Here is a 27,240-nt window from a genome sequence, read left to right as displayed (position 1 = left end):
TTATCTTTACTTAAGAAGAAACCATCCAGTCTTTTCAATAAACTGAAATAGAAAGAATGGATGCTGGTAGTGATGAAAGTATTGGGAAAATGGAATTTAAATATAGTCATGGATAGTTTGATTGGGTTTTGAGATTATGGCAGTTTCATAACTTGAAAGGATACTTTCTGTAGAGAACACTTCTGGTGTAGTTTCACTAGCTACTGTATTTACATTTCTAATTTATATAGGTTGTGTATTTAACACATTTTTCCTGCTTTTATTTTGTATTAGTATTACTTTAGGTTGTGTGTGTTATTTGTTATGATTTAGTAAATTAATTTTGAGTCTGGAAATGCTCAAAAACTTTTCACATAAATGAACGGTAATTGCTTCTTCGCTTTGTGCCATTTTGGCTTATAAAAGATTTCATAAGAACACTATTTTTGGATAGCAGGGGAAACCTGTACTGTATGTGATTTTAGCATACTATTAAATTCTACAAACATCAACTATATTAAGAAATAATGAGGTCATTAAAAGATTGATTGTAAGCAGTAATGCAATGAGTAAGTTTGTTTAGTACTCCCTGTTAGAAATTGTATATGGACTGCAATATTTTAATATGCAGTATACAGTAATGAAAATGTTTGTAATGATATACATACTGTATATTTTTATATTAAAATGTTACTGTATAAAAACAGAACAATGATGAAAATAATCAAATGAGATAATAAATCTACTATAATTAACTGTTAAGAATAAACTTTAAGTCTGCATATTTTGCAATTTTTTGATGATAATTACAAAACTGCAAAATTGTGGTAGAGCATAAACACAATGCCACTGAAACAAATGTAAACAAATCTTGGGAATGGTGTCATTCTCTGCTTTTTGCTTTTAATAGTGCAAATTTAGCATTTCTCTTCATTTTTTCTTTTATATGTATAAATATGATGGGCATAAAAAATTATCATTTGTTGTCATGGGAATTTTTCAAGTTATTCCAGTGGATTGATTATAATGAACTACCTTTGTATACTAATATGAGACAAGGACCAAATTTCAGCCTGCGTTTTACTTGTGCAGCTCTTATTCGTGATATGTGATTCTCCCAGCTTCTAAACCTACAGATTGAAAACAAAATCATGGAAATTATAAATAAACAGAAAAATGCACATATTAATAAGAACAGATCAGAAGAAAACTATTAATTTATTCCTTATGAAAAAATATTAAACCCTGGTTATATTGGGCAAGTTCAGTAGTTACTTGCTGGCCAATTTGCTTACTACTATCAAACTCTCTTAATGTAATTACTTTGGCTAGTAAACTTGACAGTTTATTAGCTAAAGTAATGAGGATTCATCTGAGTGAGTGAAGTTGAGAATTAGACTACTTTTGTTGTTACTCACTTGTAAGTTTACTCTCTGGATAAGGAACTCGCTTTGTGTAATCATGTACAGCAAGTAACACAACCACTAGATATATACTAAAGCAATTTGTGTGGGATTTTTATCTGTTGGCTTGTATTATGAGTAGACTTCAAAAGGAAATGGAATAAAAAGCATAATGACAATTTTCTTCAAGACATTTAATAAACAATAATTATTTATTTATTTAAAGAATTAAAAGATTCTTCATTCATTTTTCATTTATCATGTATGTGTGCTTCTTTCTTTTATTTAAATTTATTACATAATTTTTTTTATCACATTGTTAGCAGTATGATTAATATCAAACATATGCTTTAGTACTTGTGATTTAAAAAAAAACTTGTAAGTGTATACTGTATAATTCTTAAGTTTCTTATAATTGCACCTTTTATTTATTTATTTTTTTGTTGTTTGTTTTTAGTATTTTCCCCCCTTTATATATTGTCTGTTAAAGGTTTTATGTTGATGTGGAGAGGAAATCTGTTGTCCAAGGACATTTCCTAATTGTAAATAAAATAATACAAAAGACAATAACAAATTACTGGTTAATATTATTAATAAGAAATGTTCTACTATACCACTAAATCAATAAAGGACATTTTTTTTGGGAACTTAGACAAAAAAAGTTTGCTTTCCAATTTTTAAAAGGATAGCTTCAGGCTGGATATTCTTTTAAAAGTGGATGAAAACATTTGCTTTTCAAAGTGAGTACTGTAGTTCTTTTGCTGGGTTATTGGTTTTAGTGGTCTGAAGGCAATGTTCCCAACCTGGCTGTTTTAAATAACAGAATTTTATAATTTGCAACAACTTTGCACAGGTCAGATGCATTCCACTATCAAGTGTTTTGTACAAATGCAGTTTTTTAGAGCATAGAGATAGAGGGCACATAGAGCCATATCTTTGATGTGAATGTGCAAGTGACAATTATATCAGTAATTGAAATAAAATAATTACACTTTGTTTCTTAATTCCCAAAATTTGTTAGCAAATTATGTAATTTTTGCTATGTAACATGCATATGTAATTTTTTTTCATATAATAATCTGTCACATTTTTGATCACTCGAATTAATTTGAATGATAAAATTTTCTTTTCTCATAATAAGTTAATTTCAAATTTTATATAATAAATAATTTTAAGATTAAAATTTTTGTCTATATAGTTTATTTTTATGTAACGATCTCTTTCTTTCTGATAACTACTAATTTATGTTTTCACAAATGCTTATGAATTTATATATACTGTAGTTGTGAATATATATATATATATATAAAGTACACTTATACTTTCTAATCAGTTTCAATTACTTAACAACTTACTGTATAATACAAACATTTTGCAAATAGAACAGAAAATGTATATTATTTTCCTTTTAAGTACTCTGTTTAAATAACCCCAGTATCAGATTCATCACAAACAATTGTATTCCTTAACTATTCCTTAAACAACAAAGTCTATTGTCCTTGTTTGCACACAAAACTGTTTAAACAGACTATCTCTAAAAACAACACTTATGAACTACAAAGCAATTTATAACACTGGTACTGTACATTTTGCAACAGATAATTTTAAATATCTTGTAAATAATATACACAGCAAAATACATAGAGATAAAGTATAAATAAAACATATAGATAATCATTTTTAATAACAATTACTTTATTTTCTGCTGTAAGATGGCACCAACAAATGGCTGGAAAATAAAACTTCGTGTAATGTCATTTTTTAATTCTGTAACAAACTGATTTGATATTGCAACAAAAAATTAATTTCCAATTAAATTTTTTCCAGTTTTGTCAATATTTTATGAAATGAATGAAGTTTATTAAAGGGCAATTTAATAAATTTATACTTTTGTAACAGATTTTAGGATTTGTTAAAGAAAAATAAATAAAAATTGCTGTTTTCTCCTTATAGAAATTATATGGTTGCAGATTAATAAGAAAAATTTGGCATAACAAAATGTCTCATTTTAAACTTCAGCTATTCTAAAAAGATATCTTTCTCTAGTTAACAGTTTTAGTTTACAAAATTGATCTAAAAATTCAGGATGATAATTCATTAGAAAGAAGGTTCAATTAAAAACAAGTAAATAGATTAGTAAATATTTTCTATAATTTAATCATAGTTTAAAATTATTTTGCTTGTCAATGATTTTTTTTTATATTATATACAATCTTTTAAATGGCTACCCTATTATCCAGATAATAGCTTTGTGCAAGTTGAGAATCCTTTATCTGAATTGCTTAGGACTGGAAACATTTTGGAATATTTGCATCTGATTTAATTTGATATGTACAGTCGACTCTGCATAAGTCGACACCCAGATAACTTGACACTCGTCATTACGTAGTCAATTTTTTGTGGTCCTGGCCGACTTACATAGGCATTAATGTTATTAACCTTAAAAAACTCGGTTTACTTGACATCGTTTAACTCATCACACCTGGATAAATCAACATAGTTTTTCTGTTTCACACTTTTTAGAATTCTGATAAGTCGACTCCCCGCTGAAAAATGAGTTCATACCACACAGCTTATTGTATGGCAGGGTTGGCCAACCTCGCGCCCGTAAGCGATTTATTATGTGCCCATGACATGCTTCCCAATAAATTAAAATAATTTTTTTTAATTATTTCCAATCACTTTCATGATCCAGGTTTTAAGCAGAATTTTCTTGAAATTATTTATTACTTATTTATTAATTGAAATTTTCAAGTAATTATTTATTGATATATTAAATAACTCTATATAAAATAAAATATAAGTACCTGTACTTAGTTCCACTACAAAACTTATTATTTTATCAAATTCTATCGAATTTTAGTGTTATCTTATATGTTTTTATTTTATTACTACTGATCGTTCTGCCATTACATTACTCTCTTGATTTTGAAAAGTTATGTCAAGAAATACAGTCTCAACTTTCTCATTAATGAATAATAATTTTTCATGTATTATGTAATAAACGTCGTTCAATAAAATTGTTATTACAAATTTTTATTATTATTCTAACCTATAAAATAAAATCAAAAAGAATCAAAATTAAAAAGGACAAAATTAAATGAAAAAAAATCTTAAGAAAGTGTAATTAAGAATTAAAAAAAATTAAAAATTACTTTAACAATAAACATATATGATGTCATTACATATTGTTGCGCCCGCAACGTTCATGAAAATTTGTAATTGCGCCCTCGCTTCCAAAAAGGTTGGCCACTGCTGTTGTACGGTGTGAACTCATTTTTTCAGGAGGGGAGTCGACTTATCGGACATCTAAAAAGTGTGAAACAGAAAAACTATGTTGATTTATCTAGTGGTGATGAGTTAAACAATGTCGAGTAAACCGAGTTTTTTAAGGTTAATAACATTAATGCCTATGTAAGTCGGCCGGGACCACAAAAAATTGACTACGTAATGACGAGTGTCGAGTTATCTGGGTGTCAACTTATGCGGAGTTGACTGTATAATATATATATAATGTACACACACACACACACACACACACATATATATATATATATATATATATACATACATACATACATACATACATACATACAGGGTGGGCCAACGAAAACGAAACGGCAGAGTTATTGTGTTCATGCAAGCATATCGCTCAGAGAGGTTGATTTTATTCTCAAGGGGGACATCTTTTGCAATAAAGTTTTTGCGATTCTGAATACAACAGACAACAAAAAATTTTAAAAACTCGTTTATTTTTTATTAACTAAACAAACATTTATTTTAGAAAAAAGTAACACAAACTATTAACAAACATAAAAAAAAACCTTTTAAGCTAGACCGCATATGCAAGGAAAAAAAATTGATCATAAAATTAATGCTGATAATGTGTTATCTGTTTGCAGATATTGTTTTTTTAGTGTTGACATTAAGCTTGACCACTTAGTGATTCAATCAGAATTTAAGATTATTATTTGTTTATTGTGAATTTTGTACAACATAATCGTTATGGTTTACACAATTGCTGAAAGAGTGGAAATAGTAACTCTTTATTTCAGAAATGGCGAGAATGCTCATCTTACTGCAAATTTATTTAATCAACGCTATCCAAACAAACATTGTAATGCAAAATATGTTCTTGAGTTGGTTCAAAAGTTTCAGTTAACGGGTTCTGTGGCTAACAAAAGACGTAGTCCCAGATGTGAACGTCCAGTAAGAAACGAAGCAACAGATATTGGGATTTTGGGGCAAGTTGCTGCGGACCCAACTTTAAGTACAAGGAAGCTGGAGGCTGTGACTAGCATTAGCAGAACATCTATTCGCAGGATTCTCAAAGCTCACAAGTTTCATTCGTACAAAATTAATTTAGTTCACCAATTAAATGAAGATGATTTTGATCGGCGACAGCAATTTTGTGAAATTATGACAAAGGTTAAGAGTTGACGTGGATTATCTTTTAACATTTGTTTTTCCGATGAGTGCATGTTTTTTTAACCTCAATGGTTAATTGTCACAATTGTCGATATTGGTCAGATAATAACCCAAGCATATTTCATGAAGTTCATAGCCAAACTCCACAAAAGCTAAATGTGTGGGCCGGAATCTTTGGAGATCGACTACTTGGCCCCATTTTCCTAGATGGTAATCAAACGGAAGAAAGTTATTTAGATTTACTTGAAAAGGTTGTACTGTATATCCATTACTTGTTGATATCATCAAATATGATGACTGATACTTAGAAGACCACCTTCTTTCCAACAAGATGGAGGCCCCCTGCATTATGCAAGACCAGTTAGAGTTTTTGAACATGGCTTTTTCTGGGCATTGGATCAGACGTAGAGGTCCTTTAGAATGGCTGGCTAGATTCCCAGTTCTTAGTCCTCTAGATTTTTTTTCTTTGGGACATTTAAAAAGTAAGATCTATGCAACCGAACCAGGATCTCATAAAGAATTACGACAAAGAATTACAGACGAGTGTTATCAAATAATACCCGAAACTTTCCGAAGTGTAAGAAATCGTTTTGAGCAAAATTTGTGTTATTGTATGGAGGCTAGTGGTGCTCAATTCGAACATTTATTGAATACTTTTTCTTATGTTTGTTACTTTATTTGAAATAAATGTTTGTTTAATTAATAAAAAATAAATGAGTTTTTAAAATTTTTTGTTGTCTGTTGTATTCAGAATCGCAAAAACTTTATTGCAAAAGATGTCCCCCTTGAGAATAAAATCAACCTCTCTGAGCGATTTGCTTGGACGAACATGATAACTCTGCCATTTCATTTTCGTTGGCCTACCCTGTATATATATAGGGTAGGCCAACGAAAATGAAACGGCACAGAGTTATTGTGTTCGTCCAAGCAAATCGCTCAGACGGGTTGATATATATATATATATATATATATTTAAATCAGATGCAAATATTCCAAAATGTTTCCAGTCCAAAAAGTTCCAGTTCCAAAATGTATGTATGGATGTATATATATATATATACACATATACATACATACATGCACACACACACATTTTGGAACTGGAACTTTTCGGTATATATATTCCAATATTTGGAATATATATATATATATATATATATATAACAAAAATGGGACAAACACAAAATGGTCCAGCACTTTACTGGAGAGTCAGTTTTCTGTCAAACTGTGCACAATATTTTAAGAAATTAAGAATGTTGAGATGGATGTTTCTTGCTGCTGCCTGGTATAACACCAAAGATAATGACTGACAAAATAAAGGACAAGGTCAATAAACTTCAAATTGAAGCCAAACACTTCAATCACCACTGCTTCTGCAAAACTAAAGCTGGCGTAATTGACTCTAGTTGCCATTAAAGTTTGGAAATTGGGCATAAAAGGACAGGTTAAAAATCACAGAACAGAAGTACTCAGGGAATTAGGAGCTGTATGCAAAAAATGCATGCAGACAAATCTTGAAAAAAATCTCGGGTAAAGGTCATTCTTATTGACAACAAAACTTATGTATTGTACAGTACCTCAAGACTCAACTAGCATTCCAGAATGCCATTTCTACTGTGCACAGAATGCAGTGATGTCCTGGAAAACTTCAAATTTCAGAGCTAAGCAAAATTTCTCAAAGAAATGGGATGTTTGACAAAGTCAAATGTCTGTACAGTTTTGGAAATGTTTTGGAACCTTTCATTTCTAAGGGGAATAAAACAGTTTATGTTGACTGTTTAAAGCAACATTTGATATCTTTCATTGACAAGGATTACAGATGCAAGAAAGTGCTTTTCTGGCCAGACCTTGTTTTTGTTCTCTATGCCACTTCAATGACCACTTTCTCACTCTCTGGTATTACTTTTGTCTGTATGCTGAGAGTACTCCTAATATTCCCCAGGCTAGACATATTGAGAGATTTTGGGTGATTTGTAAGCAGTTTTTCTGTTGAAAGTCCCACCCAAAATCTCTTTATGGGTTAAAGTGTGTGTAGAACAGAATCAGCAGAGAAGTAGCAGGAGAATTGGGTGAGTCTGATGAAGAGACTTTGTTGGAGAAGTTCAGCAAGGAAAGCATGTTTTCTGAAATTTAGCCACTGGAAATTGTAGAACACATTTGGTTTGTCATAGCTTTGTATTTTATTTCCATGATTACAGGTTGTTTTATTTCAAATGTCAGTTTAGTTCCTGACTACACCTTATTTGTTATGATAGACAAATGTTAAAAAGTGGGATAAAATTACACTTAATTAAGGAATACAAAACAGTCACAACTTTTGTAAATGCATACATCTCATGAAGTTTATCAGATGGGCAGAAAAATCATCTGGATAGGATGTCTGGCAAAAAGGGCCTGGGAGAACACTGGAACATTCCTAGAGCTTTATGAAATTTTCCATTTGTTGGTACATCATGTTAGAAAGAATGTACTCAAGAAACTTTCAGATATTAGAGATTTTTTGATTATGGATAACGGATTATCCAATACTCAGGTATGCCCAACTTTATATATTAATTTTAGTCTTTTGTTGACATTATACATAGTTGTTACTACTGTTTAATTAGCTGAAATTTAGTTTTTGCTTTACAAGATTTGAAATGGTACTCAAACCTAAAACAATTATTCAATTATATACAACTCTACCACAGACAATGGTCCTGAATATATTTTCCACCTTTCTTTTTATTATTTAAAGGTCTGAAGAAAGTGTAGCCATGAAGACTTTTTAGCATGATTTTAAATGATCAATAAAATATTGAAAAACATGACACTACTTTTGTTCAATGAAGATATGAAATGCAAAAGAAAAATATAAAACAAATGGAAGTATTATATTTGAAATTTTGGAACTTATGACAGTTGTTCAGTTAAACTTCTTGCATATTATGGAATTAATATAGTGCACAAAAATAGATCAGTTTTTATTATTACATTTTAATATATTAGTATAAGTCCTAATTTATTTGTAGAAAGTGAGAAAATATTGAAAAAACTTTTATTTATATATAACAATTGAGGTGTTCTAAGGAAAAAGTACTTAAGTTAAATTTGATGTTTTTAGGAATTCTCAAAAAAAACTATTATAAGTTACACTTGTGTTGTGGCATTACGAACGTTGGATGACAACTATACTTCTTACTGTAGACTGGATGAATTATAATTCTTTCTTCCACGAAAAACCTTGACAATCCAGTGTGTTTATACAACTGCTAACGTTTTCAACCCCTTCTGGGTCTTCATCAGGCACAGCACAAAGGTAGTTTCAAATGCCCGTGAATGGAACCAAGAAACCAAAGCGAGTTCTATTCCAATTTTTGAAATCAAAGAAATTGGAAGATAAAAATGGAACATTATGCACGAGCTATTATCTATTATCTACGCCTGTGTACTATTTACGTTCGCCGCTCTTTAAATTTAAAACAAATTAATGCAATATTAAGTTATTTGTGGGTGTGGACTTCCCTCATAGCAAAATTTCCAGGCTTGCGAGATGTTGATTGCATCCTTGTAGTTGATGCACGTGTTATGCAAACCCGCTTTATATATCTCTAGGGTCTCCAGCGTTCTGAGTTGGTCCGTGTGTTGTGACATTCTGATTATACGGGCATTTTGGAGGTCGGCAGTGATTCCCTGCTGTGTGGCATACGTTGCCAGTGTGGTAGATAGTTTATTGTTGGCAATGTCGTACCTGTGCTCTCGGAGTCGCTGATGGAGGGAGCGTTTGGTCGAACCCACGTAGACCAGACTTCTATTAAATCTGTCATCCCACAGGGGAACCTCATATATGCCCGGTGCGTGTTCATGTCCAAATTGTCCTTCCCAATTCGAAGTAAGCTGTATACTGACCGCGGTCTCTGTAAGTTATTTTATTTCGGGTGCTGGATGCGATTTCTCTGTATATCGCATCTAAATGGTGGTTGTACTCAACTATTTTTCTTGCACTAATATCGGCGGATCTTACCCCTGCTTGTAGGTTGTTACGAGTATTTCCCCGTGCGTACTTGCGTGCCATGTTGTACACTATGTTCCTATCATAACCGTGTTGAGATGCCACTTCCTGGATACGGCCTAGCTCGGCCACTATGTCTTCATATTTCGAGTTGTGCGTGAACGCGCGCTTAATTAGTGCCCTAAAAGCCGCTATCTTATACGAATATGGATCCTCAGAGGAAGCTGGGATGAACAGAGGTACATGGCATTGTTTGTAAAATACTTTATGCGTGATTTTATTGTCCCTTATTTGAATGTCCAAGTCGAGGAAATGTGCGAAGATGTTGCTTTTTTGTTCCAATTTAACGCTTAGCCCATACCCGTTGGTGTTCATTGCATTGATAAACCCATTTATGTCTGGTTCTGCCTTCCATATGATAAGGATGTCATCTACATACCTCCTGTAGAGGAGGATGTTGGTAAGGAATGACGGGATGATTTGTTGTTCAAGTCTCCTGATCACTAGTTCGCATAAGTCACCCGATAGTGGGCTACCCATGGGGACACCTCGTTTTTGTACGTATGTTTTGTTATTAAACCGGAAAAAGGATGAGTAACAGAGGATATGCGCCAATTCTAGTATCTGTTTGCGGTGTGTATAGGCGTGTGGTCGGGCTAGTAATATATCCCTGATCTCGCAAAAGCACGGCTGTATTTTAATGGACGGGAACAGTGATACAAAATCAAGAACGGTGATACACGTTGATTCTGTAGTGGTAAGAACCCTCAATGACTCCACCAGTTCGATCGGATTCCTGATAGCCCAAGGGTACGCCCTCATTTGGTCACACACAAGTTTGTGTATGGCCGATTCTAAAGCCCTGGTGGGGGATCTGGCCTTGTCTAGGACTGGTCTGAGAGAGGGTAGGTCCTTATGAGTTTTGGCAAAGGCGAACAGCCTTGGCACGTCAGGGGACGCCACAACCGCCCTACGCAAGCCCCACTCCCCAGCTAACTCGGTTTGTGTGAAACGTTTCACCCTTGCCTGTAACCTTTGGAGGTATCCATCATCCGCGTTTTCACAGTCAATGTCATTAATGTATCGTTGCATCATAGCCTCGTATGTGCATCTCTTCATTAGTACCAGTGACTTGCTTTTGTCAGCTCTGAGGATAACATTGTTTTGTTGCCTTAACCATTTCCTGGATGCATGTATAAGGCTCCAGAACCCGTCATCTTGCCTCCTCTTGTTGTTTTCGCTTATCTTGATCACCACTTTCCACCTGTAATATTCCTTTTGGACCTCTGGAAGCCCGGTAATCAGGTGTTCCACGTCAGGCATAACTTTTTCTGGTTGTATGATATGATCTCCAGGTGCATACAGCAGTCCGTGTTTTAGTGCACGAGTAAGGTACGAAGGGGGGGAAATATTGTCCCAGCAGACCAGCGAGAGATTCTGTGATGTCTTCTTAGGCTTCTGTTTACCAATAATCCACCTCAATTTCTTTCGATATCGTTCAGAAAGGCTTCTTTTGTAGAATTTCTTGATACAGCGCTACCTTCCTGTTTAGCTCGATTAACATTGCAGGATTTTGTCTATGCATAATATTCTCTAGGTTAATCAGAGTTTTGAGTTTGGAGAAAACATTTTTTCTTACTGATCTTATGACTTTTCTCAAGCATAATTCACGGAGCTTCGGTAACAGCAAAGCTCCTTGAATTCACACGTCCATATCCAACTCTAACACCGTGCAACACAACAACGCTAGAAATTCCACAAATATGGACAACATTATTTAAACACTATAATCTGCATTTCTAGTGCTCCAATGTTGCTCAACATGCATTGTTTGCAAACACTACATCATATAAATTGCTGTCCAAAATATTTTTGAACCACATTCCGTTTTTAAATTAAATTGGTGTTCCATCTGGCCTCTTCGTTCGAATCAACAAGCTGTTCGAAAGCTAAAAATTGAAAACGGTTATATTTGAATTTCACCTGAAGATGGTAGCTCTATGCTATCGAAAGTGCTTGTGAACTCATCCAAAATAGTCAACGTTTGTAACGCCACAACACGTAAGTGTAACTTATAATATTAACAAAAGTCGGCATGAAGTGATTATTACATTTGTTCTCAAAAAAAACTGTTCTTTTTGCATGAGATATGATAAAGTGAGTAAAGTGTAAATGCTAAATGTTTGAGTAAAGTGCTTTTTACAGCAGGGGGAATGGAATAGTCATATCCATAAAATTTTATTAGATACAGTGTAGGGCCATTAAGCTGTGGGCCAGTAATCCACGAATTCGCTTAAGCTGTGCAAAAAAGCTTGGATCCTAATTTTTTGACACTATGGATCATACGGACCTGGACGTGGCCTCAAACACTCGAGACAGGTGTTAACAGCGGTCATTTTGGCATTTCGAATGTCTGTGATCGACGTGCTATGCACTATCACAGATTAAATATTTAAAGGCTGGCTTATAACTTCAAAGAGGTATTTATAGAAGATTAGTCGGTAATTAGTCTTTTATTTATCAATAAACAATAAAATAACTTGCAATGAAATTCAAATTCAGTATTAATCTGTTTTATCCATGCTGAGTGTCAACATTATGGAGGCCGCCATTGTAACTGATTCACACCTTACAATGCTACAAAGTTAATCGCGGACCACCTAAGCCGCAGTTAAGCAGTTTGGACCCCAATCACCATGGCTTAATGGCCCTACACTGTATACACAATAAAACAACTGATAAACTTATGTAAGTGCACTTAGCTATTTTATTCCGTAGAACTTCAGTTATAATTAAATTAATATTTTAAATATGAAACAAGCAGCCAGATTCCTTGTCAGGTTTATTAATGCTAAATAATTAGTGTAATTATTGGATTAGTTATAATAAATATTAATATAATAAATAAATCTAAAATTTTAAATACAACACAATATTTTATTTTGAAATTGATATTTATACTGCTATAAACAAATTTAGGGGACATAATGAAATCAACTCTAATGTTTCGGGATCAAGTTAACACCATTACTGCATGGTTTGATCAGTGGAATGAATGTGAACGGACAGTGGCACTCTATTCCCTATTAAAGAAGCTAGATTCTACACATGCTCGATTTTTGTCCTTAGTTTTGCAACAAAATCTTGCATTATGTATGGATTTGAAAGTTCAAGAACAACAAGCTAATGATCCAGGTATGAAAAATATTACTTAATATACTTTATCATAATTTTATTTTACATTATTTATAAAACTGCAGAATTTTAATATTGATATAGTTTTATATGATCCTGTAGAAAGAGTTCTATATTGTAAATTTAAAATTTGAAGTCTTTTAGCAGCATTCCGTAATGATTTGGCCATCAATCTTTCAACTTGTGAAATAGTAAAATATTCAAAATTGTGATATAGAAGTCCTATATTATTCTAGTATAAGTAAATGATATTTAAAAAATAATTAGTGCACAAAAATGGATATATTACTGTACTGTAATCAAACGTTGTATATCATAAACTTTCACAAGTTGTAAAAAACAATTGAATAGTTCTTTATATTGGTTAAAAAATGCATAATAAATTAAGTTTTGAAATAAATTTTATAATTATATTATTTACAGATATTTCTATATTAGTTTTTATTTAGTTTACAATGTAAATGTAAATTCAAGTTTCATTGTGCAATCTTATGTTTCTTTGCTGGTGTCTCCATGTTAATAAGGATGAACTAGTCATGTAACTTTAAAACTATTGAAACTATCAAACTCATTTACTGTTGTATGATTTCAGTTTTAACATTTTTAACACACTTATATTTTAATAGTTATTAGGAATAAATGCTTCCTTGCCTAACAACTCTCAAGTACTTCAAGAAAGAGAAAAAGATTTTCTAAAAATATGTTATAATAAAAGGTTTTAAAACATTTGCAAGAAGTGACTTCTCTTTTTAAGCTGATTTTAGAGGTTAAGTATTTAAAATTACACTACACAGTCAAAAGGGATAACTTGTATTCTGATGCTTTATTTAAAAATTTATTTCTTCCAAATGCATTTTGCCTAGATTACTTAGTCTAGGTCTTTTCAGTGGTAGTACTGGGTGGTGTAACAGGAAAATTGTTTTTGTGTTGTACTTAGTCATTTTGATCACTTTCATTAGCAAATCCCATTGAGTAATTTTTTAAACTTTTAACTTTTTAAAGAGATAAGATTCAGAAAGAAAATAGGGAAGTATAATACCTACAGTCATGAAGTGGAAATGATTTAACACATGATACACCAAATTCATTTAGGCCATCATCAGTTTTTATTTATAATAAGGCCAAAGAAAAAAATTCAATATAGATTTAAGATGCACTATACAGAAGCTGCAGACTAAAGTTCACTAACAAAAAAATACTGTCTTTTTTAAGAGAGAAGATACAGTGCCTAAAAGACAGATGCAAAGAATATGTTGAATCAGAAAAATCAATAAATAAATTAAAGAAATTGAGTAAAAGATTTAGAAAATGGGATATTAAAAGCAACAGTTATATTTCAACAGATGATAAACTACCAGTGATAAAAACCTAGCTGCTAAGAAGCCATGATATGATAGCAATTTGCTTGATAAGCAAATTGCTAATCATGCAAATAATGTTTCAGGACCATTATTTAAAAACAAAAAATTTAATTTTTAATAGCTTAGTCAAAATATTTTTAGAGAATTTTGAGGGAAAAGAACAGACATATTAATTAAATCTTCAAACTTAACTAAACAAAACCTGAGTAGAAAAATTTTAAAACTAATTTTTTAATTAGTAAGATGATACATATAGTGTGTGTGTGTGTGCACCTATACACAATATATATAATCTTACTAATTACAGGTATACCTCGAGTTATGTTGTTTCGAGTTAGGTCGTTCTCGATTATACGTCGTTTGTCAAAAAAGTATATGGAAAAATAAAAATCAACTTTAAGTCATTTTATTCGACTTTACATCCATCCGCCACAAATATTGAAGTCATAATATCACTAGAAAAGTGTTAAAAGCATATAAAATCATATTAAAATATGTACATTTACAGTAAATGTTAATATAATCATCATAAATCCTAGAAAACGAAACATGAAAACATCTGTGTTTCTGTGTTGTCGTCTTATTTAGCGGTCTTTAAGTGCTCATTATTGGCGTTTTCCACCATCGAAACTACACAAGTAAATTCGACTTACGTCGCCTCTCCTGGAACCAATTACCGACGTAAGGCGAGGTATACCTGTATATATATTTATATTATGTAAGTTATATAGTGTGTGTACACTTCTGACTGAAAGTTTTTAGAACACGTGTCTCAAGAACAAGTTATTTTTTTGAAATTGATTTTTTGGGTTGTTGGTTAATTTATTATTGTAAGTCAACAGCGTTTGATATTTATTCCAGTTTTTAAAGAAGTCAAGTGGATAAAAGTTTTTAGAACAGTTTTACTTCCCTAAAGATACAGAAAATTATACATACTAAGTTAACAATTAATAACTTGTTGCACTGCCATTTTTCTCTGCAACATTTAACAACCTGGAAGGAATTGATTTATAAAGATTCACAATAACATTTTCATCAAAATTATTAGCACAATGTTGAATTGCATACTTTAACTCTTCACAAGAATTAAACTGTCCATGTTCATAAATTTTCTGTTCCATTAAATGCCAAACATTTTCTATAATATCCAAGTCAGGACAATGAGCTCGCTAGCTAATTATGGGACCTTTATTGTCTTGAAAGTAATGCCTAACTATGCCAGCTGTATAAATTGCAGTATTATCTTGCTGTCAAAACCATTTTCCATTTCAAAAATTTTTCACATAAAGGTAAAAGTGTTTTCAGATCATTCAGATACTTCATGGCATTATACTTTCTTTCAATGCATTTGATCATCAGTTTTTCCCAACTAACTTAATTATGGCACCTAGAACCATTAAGGAGTTCTCTTCTTGATGGCATTTTTTATGATGAGGTTTTACCATAATTCTTGCAGTTTTCTCAAAATAAGACTTGGCATTGTCTAAACCCTCCAAACAAAAATGTTTTTCTTCATTAAATATAATTAAATCAAAATTGGAATGTTCTTTTATATATTCTTTGCAAATTCAAGATATTGGTATTTATGATTATCTGTCAATGGCAGATCCTCCTTCACTTTTTCATAAGAAAAGTTGTCAGCCATAAATTGACAAATAGAATGCCAGGAAGTACCTAATTTGAGTTTTCTTTGATATTTTGACTGTTTACAATATGGTCTCTTGCTACTTTGTTGCAGACATGATGCTCCTATATTGCTTTTAGGTGCCCAATATGCTTGCCTTTCTTCCAACCTTTGTTATGTAATACATTGAAAAAGTGTGTGGCTGCTTTTTTACTACCTGGTGCTATCTTTCTTATGGTGAATCCTGTAGCAGATAAGTGAAGAATCTCTTACTTTATTTCTTCCAATGAAGTCATTTTAGAACAAAAAATATTTAATTCAAAGCAAATATATCTTATAACAAAAACAAAGAAATTAACATTAAATATAACAGAATAAACAAAAAGTTCCAAGTGTTCTAAAAACTTTTGGCCAGCAGTGTGCCAACTTTTTGCCAGCATGTATATATATATGTGCGCGCGCACGTGCATGTGTGTGTGTCTATATATATAGCATGAAATGAAGTTGGATGTATGACAACATACTTCACTTTGAAAGGAATGAAATTCTACTTTTGCAATATTTTATGAATACAAGTCTTTATCAAAGAAACTATTAATAATTCAAAAACAAAAATGTGTCCTGGACCTCTTTAATTGTGTTATGAGTAAGTTGTTTTTGTAATATTTTATCTAAAATGTCTAAAAACATTCAATATTTTAAATGTGTTTCCTTTTTATTATCAGCCAGCTTATGCTGGCCACCACACACACTTTCCCCCCTCTTTTATTTATGTTTGTACTTGCCTTATTCTTATAAGGAGGCTTTGGTTGAAAATCTATTTTTGAGATATGACCCAGCTTAAACCCTGGTAAACTAAATTTCCATTTAGTTTACCAGGGTTTAAGCTGGGAAAAAATTTTCTGTAGCATTTTAGCTAATTTTACTAAAAAAGTTGTAGCAAAATTTTAGAAACTAGCTAACATTTCTCATCTGTGAGGCTGCCCAGAACAATACACAATACATTCTCACAGATACTGTACATTATTACAGTGTACTGCACTACTAATATAACCATAAATCTATTGTCACAACCCACAAGTATCATATATTATTGAACAATTAGTTTTGGTTTTGATTTACATCAGGAAACACATGCTGAATGAAAATCAAATTCCCATCTTGGGGGCTATTTATGGAGATGTTTAACAAGTTGCTGACATTTTTTACATCAAGACAGTTTCCAATTGGAGTTTTTGTTAATGTTATTTCACTGAAACCTTTCACACTCAACAGTGTGCACTGGGTGCGAAAGAACAAATTCAATAACTATTGACATATGAGGGTAATCTGAGTGAAGGTCATTACTACTATGATTTTATAAACTTTAGCCAATGACATATCCTTACATCTGACAGCAACAAATCTTTTAAACAAGTCCCACTTCACAGAAATTGTGTTTTTAAAATTACAATATTAACTGTTAAGTATTCATTTATTGGAAACTTTCATGTCTATAAAGCAGAGCATACGTGATGTTCCATACATGAGGTGGTGTCTGTCAAGATGACTTTTCTTTTGCATAGTCAGAGCAACAAGAGATTACACTTGGTTGGTACTAAATTCCAATTTTAGAAGAGATAGGGTAGTGTTAAGGTTGCCACTTGGCCAGTATTGGATCGGTTTGGCCAGCAACTTTAAATCGAGATTGGTAGTTGACAAAAATATTTAAGTTTCAGCAAAACAGTTTAAAACATAAACAAAATTGTATTTTAATTGAAAAAATATTAGATAAAATTATTTTTAATATTTAATATGTTTACTTATAATGATAAAATGCTTAACAGCGCCATAAATACTTTTACGGCAACATTTTAATTTGTTTAAAGGAACATTTTTGACTTTTTTCACAGGTCTGCATCAGGTTTAACAAGAAGATTTGCACTGTTTCAAAAGACAGTACAAATCTTTTTGTTAAACCTGATGCAAACCTGTGAAAAAAAATCAAACATTCTTTTATAGAAATTTAAATACTTTTTCAGCAACACTTTAAGTGTTGTTTCAGCTAAATTAGTTTCAGCCTACATAGGAGTGTTTTTTTAATGATAAAATGATATTCCCATTATAACTAACTATTAAAGTTTTTGTTGTGATTCACAAATGATGCTGTAATATGTTAAATTTTCAAATGCATTTCACGTGATTCTAAGTAAAAATAATTGTTTGCACTAAATTTACTGCTGTTTTGAGCTTTAAAAATTGATTTTTCAAGATGAATTAGTCTAGGCATTTGTTCGGTTCTTCTTTTCCTCAAATAAGTACAAGCAATTGTACATTCAGGAAAACCTGGCTCAATTGAATGAATTCAAAATTTCATTATCTTGTGATGATAATGATATTCATTTCGCTCATTGCATCATTTGCTGAACCTCATTTACTGTTAAATATGATGGAATTACAGCATTTATGAGACATGTCAATTATGAGAAGCATTAAAAAAGAAGTGCATCTTCTCATTACCTTCCCCTTTCCCGATCATCATGTCGGCCAATGAAACAGTTTTCAAAGATTGCAACCTTACATGACACAATGGGATAGTTTTTTTTTTAGTTTGTTTAAAGGAACATTTTTGACTTTTTTTCACAGGTCTGCATCTTGCAATATTACTTTATCTGCAATATTAACTTTATCTGCAATAAGATTACAATTTATTTTTTACTGTACAATAAAAGCATGCATATCTACATAGAAATCTGAAAATTCTTCATTTATTTTGAAAGATTGATTCTGGATTTCCCAATCACTTTTCATTCTTATGCTTGATGTTTATTGATTAATGAATGTATTGTACTCGTAATGTAAATAGTTAATTTTTCTAAACTAAAATAGACTTTAGAAAGTATTCAAAAGAATCAGAATTGGGAGAAATTTTGGTATCGTCCCATCACTCATTAAAACATCTTAAAAACTAACATTTTTAAGATGTTTTAACTTCAGTCATAGAGAAACCGTGTTGTGCTAGATTGTTTATTTGTATTGTTAAACACAAGATAGTGTTGTTAACGCAATCACTTGGCTTTTGACTAAACTAAATAAAGGTGGAGTCAAAAGCCAAGTGATTGAGTTAACAACACGATCTTGTGTTTAACAATACGAATAAGATGTTTTAACTTGTGATGGGACAATACCAAAATTTGGAGATCTGATTTCTATTTCATTCTTGCAGAATTTTTCATCAAAATTAGTCAGCAACTCAAATTGATAAATTGCTAAAACCTGTTTTGCAAAGTAACGACTTGACCAATTCAAATGAAATTTTGCACATTAATAGAACTAATAAAATGGCATGTCACAGTGGGGCCAAATTTTAAAATTCAACTTAGAATAGGAGATATAGGAGGGGTCAAAGGTCATCCCCATGTTAAGTCAACAGATTTTGCATCCTTTGATTTGGCACAGTTTACTGACAAGAATTGGGAAATGGTGAATTCTGATTATTCATCATGAGTAAACCATCCACACTTCTTGCTATTTGCTAAATGTCTGCTTGGCATTCAACAAATAGCAAATGTGTGGATGTACTCTAATGTGAGTTTGCAAGCTGTTGCTGCACTTTAGTCAGGGATGAAGTTTTCGTAGGGATAAAAAAGGGAAATTTGGTTCAGTCTTCTTTCCATCACCACCACCTTGGTTTCTTCCTCTCAATCTCTCTCCCAAATAATGAAAATCATGGGTAATTCACAAGAATTTTTATTTTTTATTTAATAGAAAAGCATACTACTACACAACATTGTAAAACTTTATAAGCTCATTTACAATGCCAAATATATTATAAGAAAGAAAAGTGTACTGTCTTTCGGTATTATATTTACACAACGTTACTACCATAAACATAAAGTTATTACAGTATTGCCATATCCTCAATTCAGTTGGAGTTGTCATTGCTATGGAGAACATCATAATGTTTAGGCTTACCATAATAATTTTTTCTCAAACCGGGACAATTTTGAGAAAATACTCTCAACAGAAAATTAAGCCTACTAGGATAAGTACCTGTGATTGAAAAGGCTAAATAAAGTAGTTGTTAACAAAAACAACGAGTTAAAAGCAATTTTTAATAACTGGACTAAATATATCTTATTATGAAGAAGTTATTAATATTTATCACTACTGTGAATTTTTTAAAAAATTCTTTGTCACTTAAATCAGTACATTTAAAATACGACAATACATTTGAGGACGTTCCTATTGCTTGCCTTATGTTTTGCACATTTGAAGTGATTTTTAATGTTTGAACACCCACCATGAGTTACTGAAAATTCTGAAAAGCACAGTTCATATTTCACTTGGTCAATACGATCACAGACTCTCTTCAATTATCAGTAAAAACATGATTTCTTTTTGGCATTTTAGAGATTAAATGAATTTAATGTACGGTACAAAATAATTGCAAATGCCAACCAGCAATTTGAACTTGACTAAGATATGACATGCACAGCAATGACGTGGCTAGTGTAAGTTTCAATGTTGACAACTCTAATTGAAACAAAATATCTAAAAAAATGAAATAAAAATATCTGGATCTCATAGGCTATGTGCTATTATAAATTCTGTGAAAAAATATCTGAATGACAAAATAAAACATTTAAATTCATTAGGCCATATGCTATAAATTTTGGGGGGAACATCTAGACAACATTAAAAGTACTTAGATCTAGATACAAAATATTTAGATTGGCAATAATGAGTGTAACAGAGGGGTAATTGCCAAATTGCCATTTTACCCGAGGCTGCACTATTTTTACTTCTTGTATATTTGACACTTTTAAAATTTTACCAAATAACCAGGACAAAATGACAAATTGGCCGGGATGCTGGGACAATGTCAAACTAGGACAATCCCGGTTAAAACGGGATGTCTGGTAAACCTAATAATGTTCATCTTATCATCGCTGTAGATTACAACTTCATTATGCTAAACTTTTTTATCATCATCTTCCTCCAGTAGTAAGCCCCAGCTTACTACTGATCCTACAATAACTTCTTGCTCTCAAGTCACAGCTCCTCAGATTTGAGAGTGGATTGATGTGTCTTTTGCAAAGGTTTTCATGGGAAAATTACCAAACTATATACAGAACACTCTTAACCAGCTACAGACATGGTCATTAAACATTTTCCAGACTCTGTTACAGAATAAATAGAAAGCATTAGAGTGTACAAATCCTGATTTATGACCATGTTGCAGTTAGGAAATGACAACATGGATACAACCTTTTTACAGTAAAAATTAGTAGTTTTTTTAATGGGAAAATATTTCATTTTATAGATAGTATATTCTAAACATGAATAGAATATAACTAATGCCCTGTTGGAGGAAATTAAATACCAATTTAAATAATTGTTTCACAAAAGATTAGGTCTCTATCTGAATGTGTATAGTGGTAAGGACAGTTCAACATAATATGAAGTATTGAATACTTGAATAAAAAATAATAATGTAATATGCCAATGAGTGCTGAATATAAAATAGTATTTAATGGCAAAATTAGTTTTTAGAAGATTCCTACCATTTTTCTGGAAAAATTAAGCTAGATACACATGAAACTACTGAATTACCAAAAATTAGCACACATACATTAATTTAAAAAAAAAAAGAAAAAAAAAGAATAAGAATGATTGATTACATTGTTGAAGAAAAAAAGGGATGGATAAGTTTGTGAAATTTTCAAATTTAATATTGATAATACAAAAGTTATCAAATAAATACATGTTTTAACTTTGCAGGATGTTGAAGTTAGAATAAAATTGATATGAAGTTAATAAAGCTAATTTATTAAGTATATAAAGTATCTAACATTGTAATTTGAATATTTAATACTTAACAAGTAAATACAAAAAATTTACAGATTGACATGAGGCAATTACATCAGTTAATATATACTTTTAATTTGTAGCATTTATCAATAGTCTGTGCAATGAAACCAAAGAAAATGCTGTTGTCCAGTTGTTATCTCATCTTCCATTATTACGACCAGGAAATAATGAAGCAAAATTACAGTATCTTAGTTTGATACCAAAGATACTATCACATTCAATTGAAAACTGTGTTCACATTGAGGAGAGTCGTCAGTTATTGTCTTATTCTCTCATTCATCCAGCCATATCTAATGATGATAGGCGTTCTCTCACACTTTGGTTGCGTCATCTTGAAGAACGCATGAGTAACTATGGTCCCATTAACGGTAAGTAAACAAACCCAATGTAAATTATTTATTCATTGTGATATTTGGCATTCATTTTCTAAAAATTTATTTTCTTTGTAGTAATATGTCTAACATTGAAATTCTATTTTGAGATATTGGATTTGAAAAATATATAAATTTTTGATATTTAAAAACATTTAATTAAAAATAATAAAGTAAATTGAATTTATAACAAATAGGAACTTAAAATTTTTAAAATGTGTTTTTAATTCTTTGTCAAGGCATATTATTTGATACACAAAACTTCCAAACTTTTTTAAAATTAGAAGAGTCATTTGTTTATTCATGCATGTTTTATAGCAATATCTAATTTATTTTTTAATATAATGTATACGGTTTTAATTATCAAATGTTATTTAATTAAAAATGAGCTATTATTTATTGTGACATTGTCACAATGCTGGGCTGTAATTTTTCATCACAGTGCTCTTAGTTTTAGTAGTGTCTTGCCCCACTGTACATTAAACTTTTCCTGTTAACAATAGTTATGTGGTCGTCTATCTAACTGTTCGAGAGAGAATTTCTGAATTGAAATGACATGACTTCTGGTCCAAACTAGAAGTTTGGACCAGTTAATAGTTAATTGGGGCCTCCTACCACTAAACTTTCTGTATCAGATTTTGACTTTCATCTATCTCACTTCAGTCTCAAGATTTGGGAATGATGGACAGACGATGCATGCCAATGGGAATTTATGGGTTTGCAATTTTTGAAAATTGTATTGCAAAGATTCACTATATACAGTTCTTGTGAATTGGTTCTGTAGCTTATACTTGTTCTTAATAGATAATTTCATGAATTGTTTATTTATTGTATTTTTAAAATCAACATTTGTAATGTTTACTTTATAAATATTCTGAAATTTTTATATTTTTGAAAAATCAATATCCTCATAAATTATTGTATCCTTTATAATGTGTCTTGATCAGAAGTATATTAGATTTAAATATAACAGAATGGTATTTGATATAATTCTGAACAATAAATTGAGACATCAACAACTGCCATAAATCATTGGGCTATAATTTGGAAATAATAATTATAAATTACAAATGAATTTGACACTAGAGGGAGGTGTTAGGCACCATCTTGTATGAAATTTAATAATTATAATTTTTAATTAAATAATTTAGATTAAACTGGAAGAAAAGAATTGGCCTAAAACAGGACTCGAACCTGCTACTCCTGCTTACCATGCGGATGTGTTGTCACCACATCTACTTGACTTAAATACCGGTTAACTTAATACACACTCACTTCGTTTAACCTTAATATCCGGTATTTCTTGATCGTTCAAACAAACGTTTTCGTCCTCTCCGAGGACTGCCTCAGGTTATTCGAACAAAAGAATAAATTAGAGCAGGATTCCAATTTTTTTGAATTAATTTCTCGAGGAACTTTCAAAATATTTGAATATAATTTGACTATATGCGTGACTATATATATGCGCCTGACTATACGTCAGGTCAGCGTGTACCACCGCCTTGTCAACCTACGCCACAGATCCAGAAATACACGCTGACCTGAATAACGCCAGATTGATAAACTCAGCATTGCAAACGGATGACATCAGGGCCCTAGAGGCCCTAGAAATATACAGGGCCGGACGCACTGGAAAATGCATAAACACCAAAGACGGCAACACTCTGTCGCACGCGTGGCGTTACGTGTGTGACGAATACGAAAAAGGCAACGCGTCATAGCGCACGCGTATAGTCAAATTATATTCGAATATTTTGAAAGTTCCTCGAGAAATTAATTCAAAAAAATTGGAATCCTGCTCTAATTTATTCTTTTGTTCGAATAACCTGAGGCAGTCCTCGGAGAGGACGAAAACGTTTGTTTGGACGATCAAGAAATACCGGATATTAAGGTTAAACGAAGTGAGTGATGTGTTGTCAGTTACAGTACCTGGACCTCTGGTTCGATCTCCTCTTCCAGTATATTTAACCTTAAGCTATAACCATCATAGGTTACTACAGTGCTGACTAAGGACACATTCAGTGTCCTCGTCCAGTAAACATCCACAAGTGCCTTGTGTGGATGTTTACTGGACGAGGGTGCTGAATGCATTCCCACAGTAAGCAGGAGTTGCAAGTTTGAGTCCTGCTTTAGGCTGATTCCTTTCTTCCAGTTTAATCTAAATTATTTAATTAAAAATTATAATTATTAAATTTAATGAGAGATGGTGCTTAACACCTCCCTCTAGTTTCAAATTCATTTGTAATTTATAATTATTATTTCCAAATTATCGCATGATTATTTATGGCCGTTGTTGGTGTGTCATTGCAATGCATCAGGTTTTAATATAGATGTTTATAGAACAATAAATTGTTGAAACAATGTAAAAATAGTAGAAATTTCTTTACTTTTTGTTTTGAAATGAAATAAATTATATCAAATAAATCATTAAATATCACCAGAATTTTTTAGTTATTTTAAGGTTATAAATTAATATGTAATAAATGATAGATAACCTTAGGTAATAATAAATTAAGTTGTAATCTTAAAATCTTATAGCAGAAGTTATTTAAAACAGTGGTTGCCAACCTTTCTGACCTCACAGACCACTAAACTCGCAATTTTGAATCCTGCAGACTGCTATCATGAATTTTTTTAAACAATACAAACATACAATACAATATAAAATAATGATCATAAAAGTTCCATTTTACTTCATTAATATGCAATTCACTTGTTTAATTATAAAAAATCAGTATAAAGTTTGTTGCTGCTTGTTTGAAGTAAGTTTATGGATTCTTGACTCTTTCACAAAGAATGACAACTGCACTGTCAACGTTAAACATCAGCATTAATATTGTTGATTATTTGTTGATTTATTGACATTATTATTTATTGATAACAGTTATTTCGTGTTTGGTTTTAGATACGAATAAAAAGCCCACAATAAGTGAGAAGAAAGCAACTAAGCCTTTTGCATTTCTATCGTAATACTTCTCATAACCTTGAATTGATCAGTATTTAAATTTTTCTATGGACCACCGGTTGGCGATCGCTGATTTAAAATACTTGGACTGATTTGGCTTATGTACAGGCATCCTCTGCTAACATTATAAATACACTCCTGAAAATCGATTGTTCTGCAGAAAAATGTTAACTGAGATTATTTCCCATTATTTTAAATGGGAAAAATTACAAAGTTCCTAATTTCAAAAAAACCGCTGAAACACAAGATTATGCTTGTATATCATTATTCTATCAGGACAGGGTTTGTATGCAAATGCTTGTTTTTTTCTTAAATACTATGATATTGAAACTTCGATATAAACACAGTTTGAGTCCAAGTGGATCAAATTAAGATCGTTTGATATTGATTTGATTGGTTATGATTTTTACTGCATATTCTGCATATTTGATTATTTTTGGGACTAAATAAGTGCTTTATGAACTTTATAGCTTGTTTGGATTCTTTTTCAAATGTTATATAGTTTGTTTCTGCTATCTGTGCAGTGAATCTTATTTTTGTATATGTACAGGAGGGTCTAATGATGTGTTCACTTGTTTATAATCGATCAGCGCAAATCGCAACCGTCAATCTCGTAACGGTCAAATCGTAATGGTCAACTCTTTGATAACAAGTGCGTGTCTGGGAATTGTAACGGATAAGTTACGGCGGCGCTGATCGATTATAAACAAGTGAACACATCATTAGACTCTCCTGTACAGTTCAAATGAGCAATATTGTTTCACCTTCCAATAACATGAGTGCACAAAATTCAAATGCTTTAAATTTAAACTGTCTAACTCATATTCTTCTAAAGTCTCATGAACAAACACATTTTATATTGCCATGGAAAGCTTTCATTTTTCAAATTCTCAAAATTTTTTGAATTAATTGGATTAAAACTATTGTAAATGTTTATATTTAAATCTTTAAAAAACTATGTAAATACTATAAAGTATTGAATAATAAGCATGCATCTTATGGAAAAACTGTGTTCATTATTTTCAGTAAAGATTCACATGAATATAACAGGATACACGTAATATTAGCTAGTACTATGTGACACCCATGTTCAGATACTATCTCCCCGCTTGCTCCTTTTAGTGGTAAAAACTTTTACTCTTGCACCCTCTGCTAAAAGTGCCACCTCACAGCCAATACATGAAAAGTACAATGTTTAATTAATTAGATATAAGGAGATAATTTCTTGTGAGCAAAGTAAGCAAATTTCCATGTGTGGAGCATGTACAGAAAAGATTTTATATCCTATTCAATTCAAGTAGTAATACAGTAAACAGCGAAAAATAGTGCTGAATTGCTAAGAAAGTATGTACAGGAGTTTGGATTGTAAAAGTTAAAATATAGAAAATTTTTCAAGTAGTGTGTTGGCATGCATGACTGCCTCAAAGTGAGGTACTGAAGGATATAGTGTGACGTCGTCAATTTTATACAAGCTGTACATGTTAACAGACAAACCACCAAGCATAGTAGACAAAGTTACCTTAGCTGTGATGAGGAAGATGTGACATGAGGAAAGAGGGAAGGAGTCTACCTAGGAGCTTAGCAAATGTCCTTTCAAGGTAGTAGGTGGGGTAGGACATCTTGTTAACCAGTGGCCTCAATGGCCAGCCTGCTTTGTGCATTTTGGACTCAAAGAAAAGCCTGAGGCAGGCAATGTTGGGCAGAGGATCTAAGCTCCCTGAGAGGATAGCAGTTACATTCATGAGTCAGTATTTTCTTGAGTCTTCCTTAAAATGGCCGGAGTTGGGTCTTCTGATAAGACCACAGCATGGGATCGATTGAGGAGTCTGTGGCTGTGTAGAAAGTCCTCTTCCCTGCACAAGACAAACCTCTTTTCTTTGTCCGAAATTAGGAGTCTCATGTTGGCTGTTGACAAGTAGTGTCTTACAGATTGGCCATTCAGACGATTTTTGGTACCAACCGTAGGTTGTCTCACTGAGGCAAATGCCAAGATGACAGAGAGTTCCATTTCTGGGAATCTGGTCATCACTTGACAGTTCTTGAGGACCACTGGGACCACAACGGAGGCAC

At 31.8% G+C, this 27,240-nt stretch overlaps 2 protein-coding genes across 3 annotated transcripts in view; both read left to right on the top strand.

The window, feature by feature from the left end:
• The window catches only part of LOC136969541 (tubulin-folding cofactor B-like), a 389,641-nt gene that overhangs the window by 150,799 nt on the left and 211,602 nt on the right, over positions 1–27,240 (top strand). The gene's annotated exons all lie outside the window — the stretch shown is intronic.
• The window catches only part of smg (sterile alpha motif domain containing protein 4 smaug), a 45,330-nt gene that overhangs the window by 2,958 nt on the left and 15,132 nt on the right, over positions 1–27,240 (top strand). For both annotated transcript variants that reach the window (XM_067263716.1, XM_067263715.1), the window contains exons 2-3: positions 12,781–12,996; positions 21,915–22,202. In XM_067263716.1, coding sequence (XP_067119817.1) covers positions 12,781–12,996; positions 21,915–22,202 — 504 coding nt within the window. The remainder of the gene's footprint in view (positions 1–12,780; positions 12,997–21,914; positions 22,203–27,240) is intronic.

This window comes from Centruroides vittatus, unplaced genomic scaffold (genome assembly GCF_030686945.1).
Source record: "Centruroides vittatus isolate TY-2023 unplaced genomic scaffold, ASM3068694v2 contig_18, whole genome shotgun sequence".
Taxonomy (NCBI): Eukaryota; Metazoa; Arthropoda; class Arachnida; order Scorpiones; family Buthidae; genus Centruroides; species Centruroides vittatus.
The sequence above is the reverse complement of the archived record's forward strand: the minus strand, read 5'-3'. Positions and strand labels throughout refer to the sequence as shown.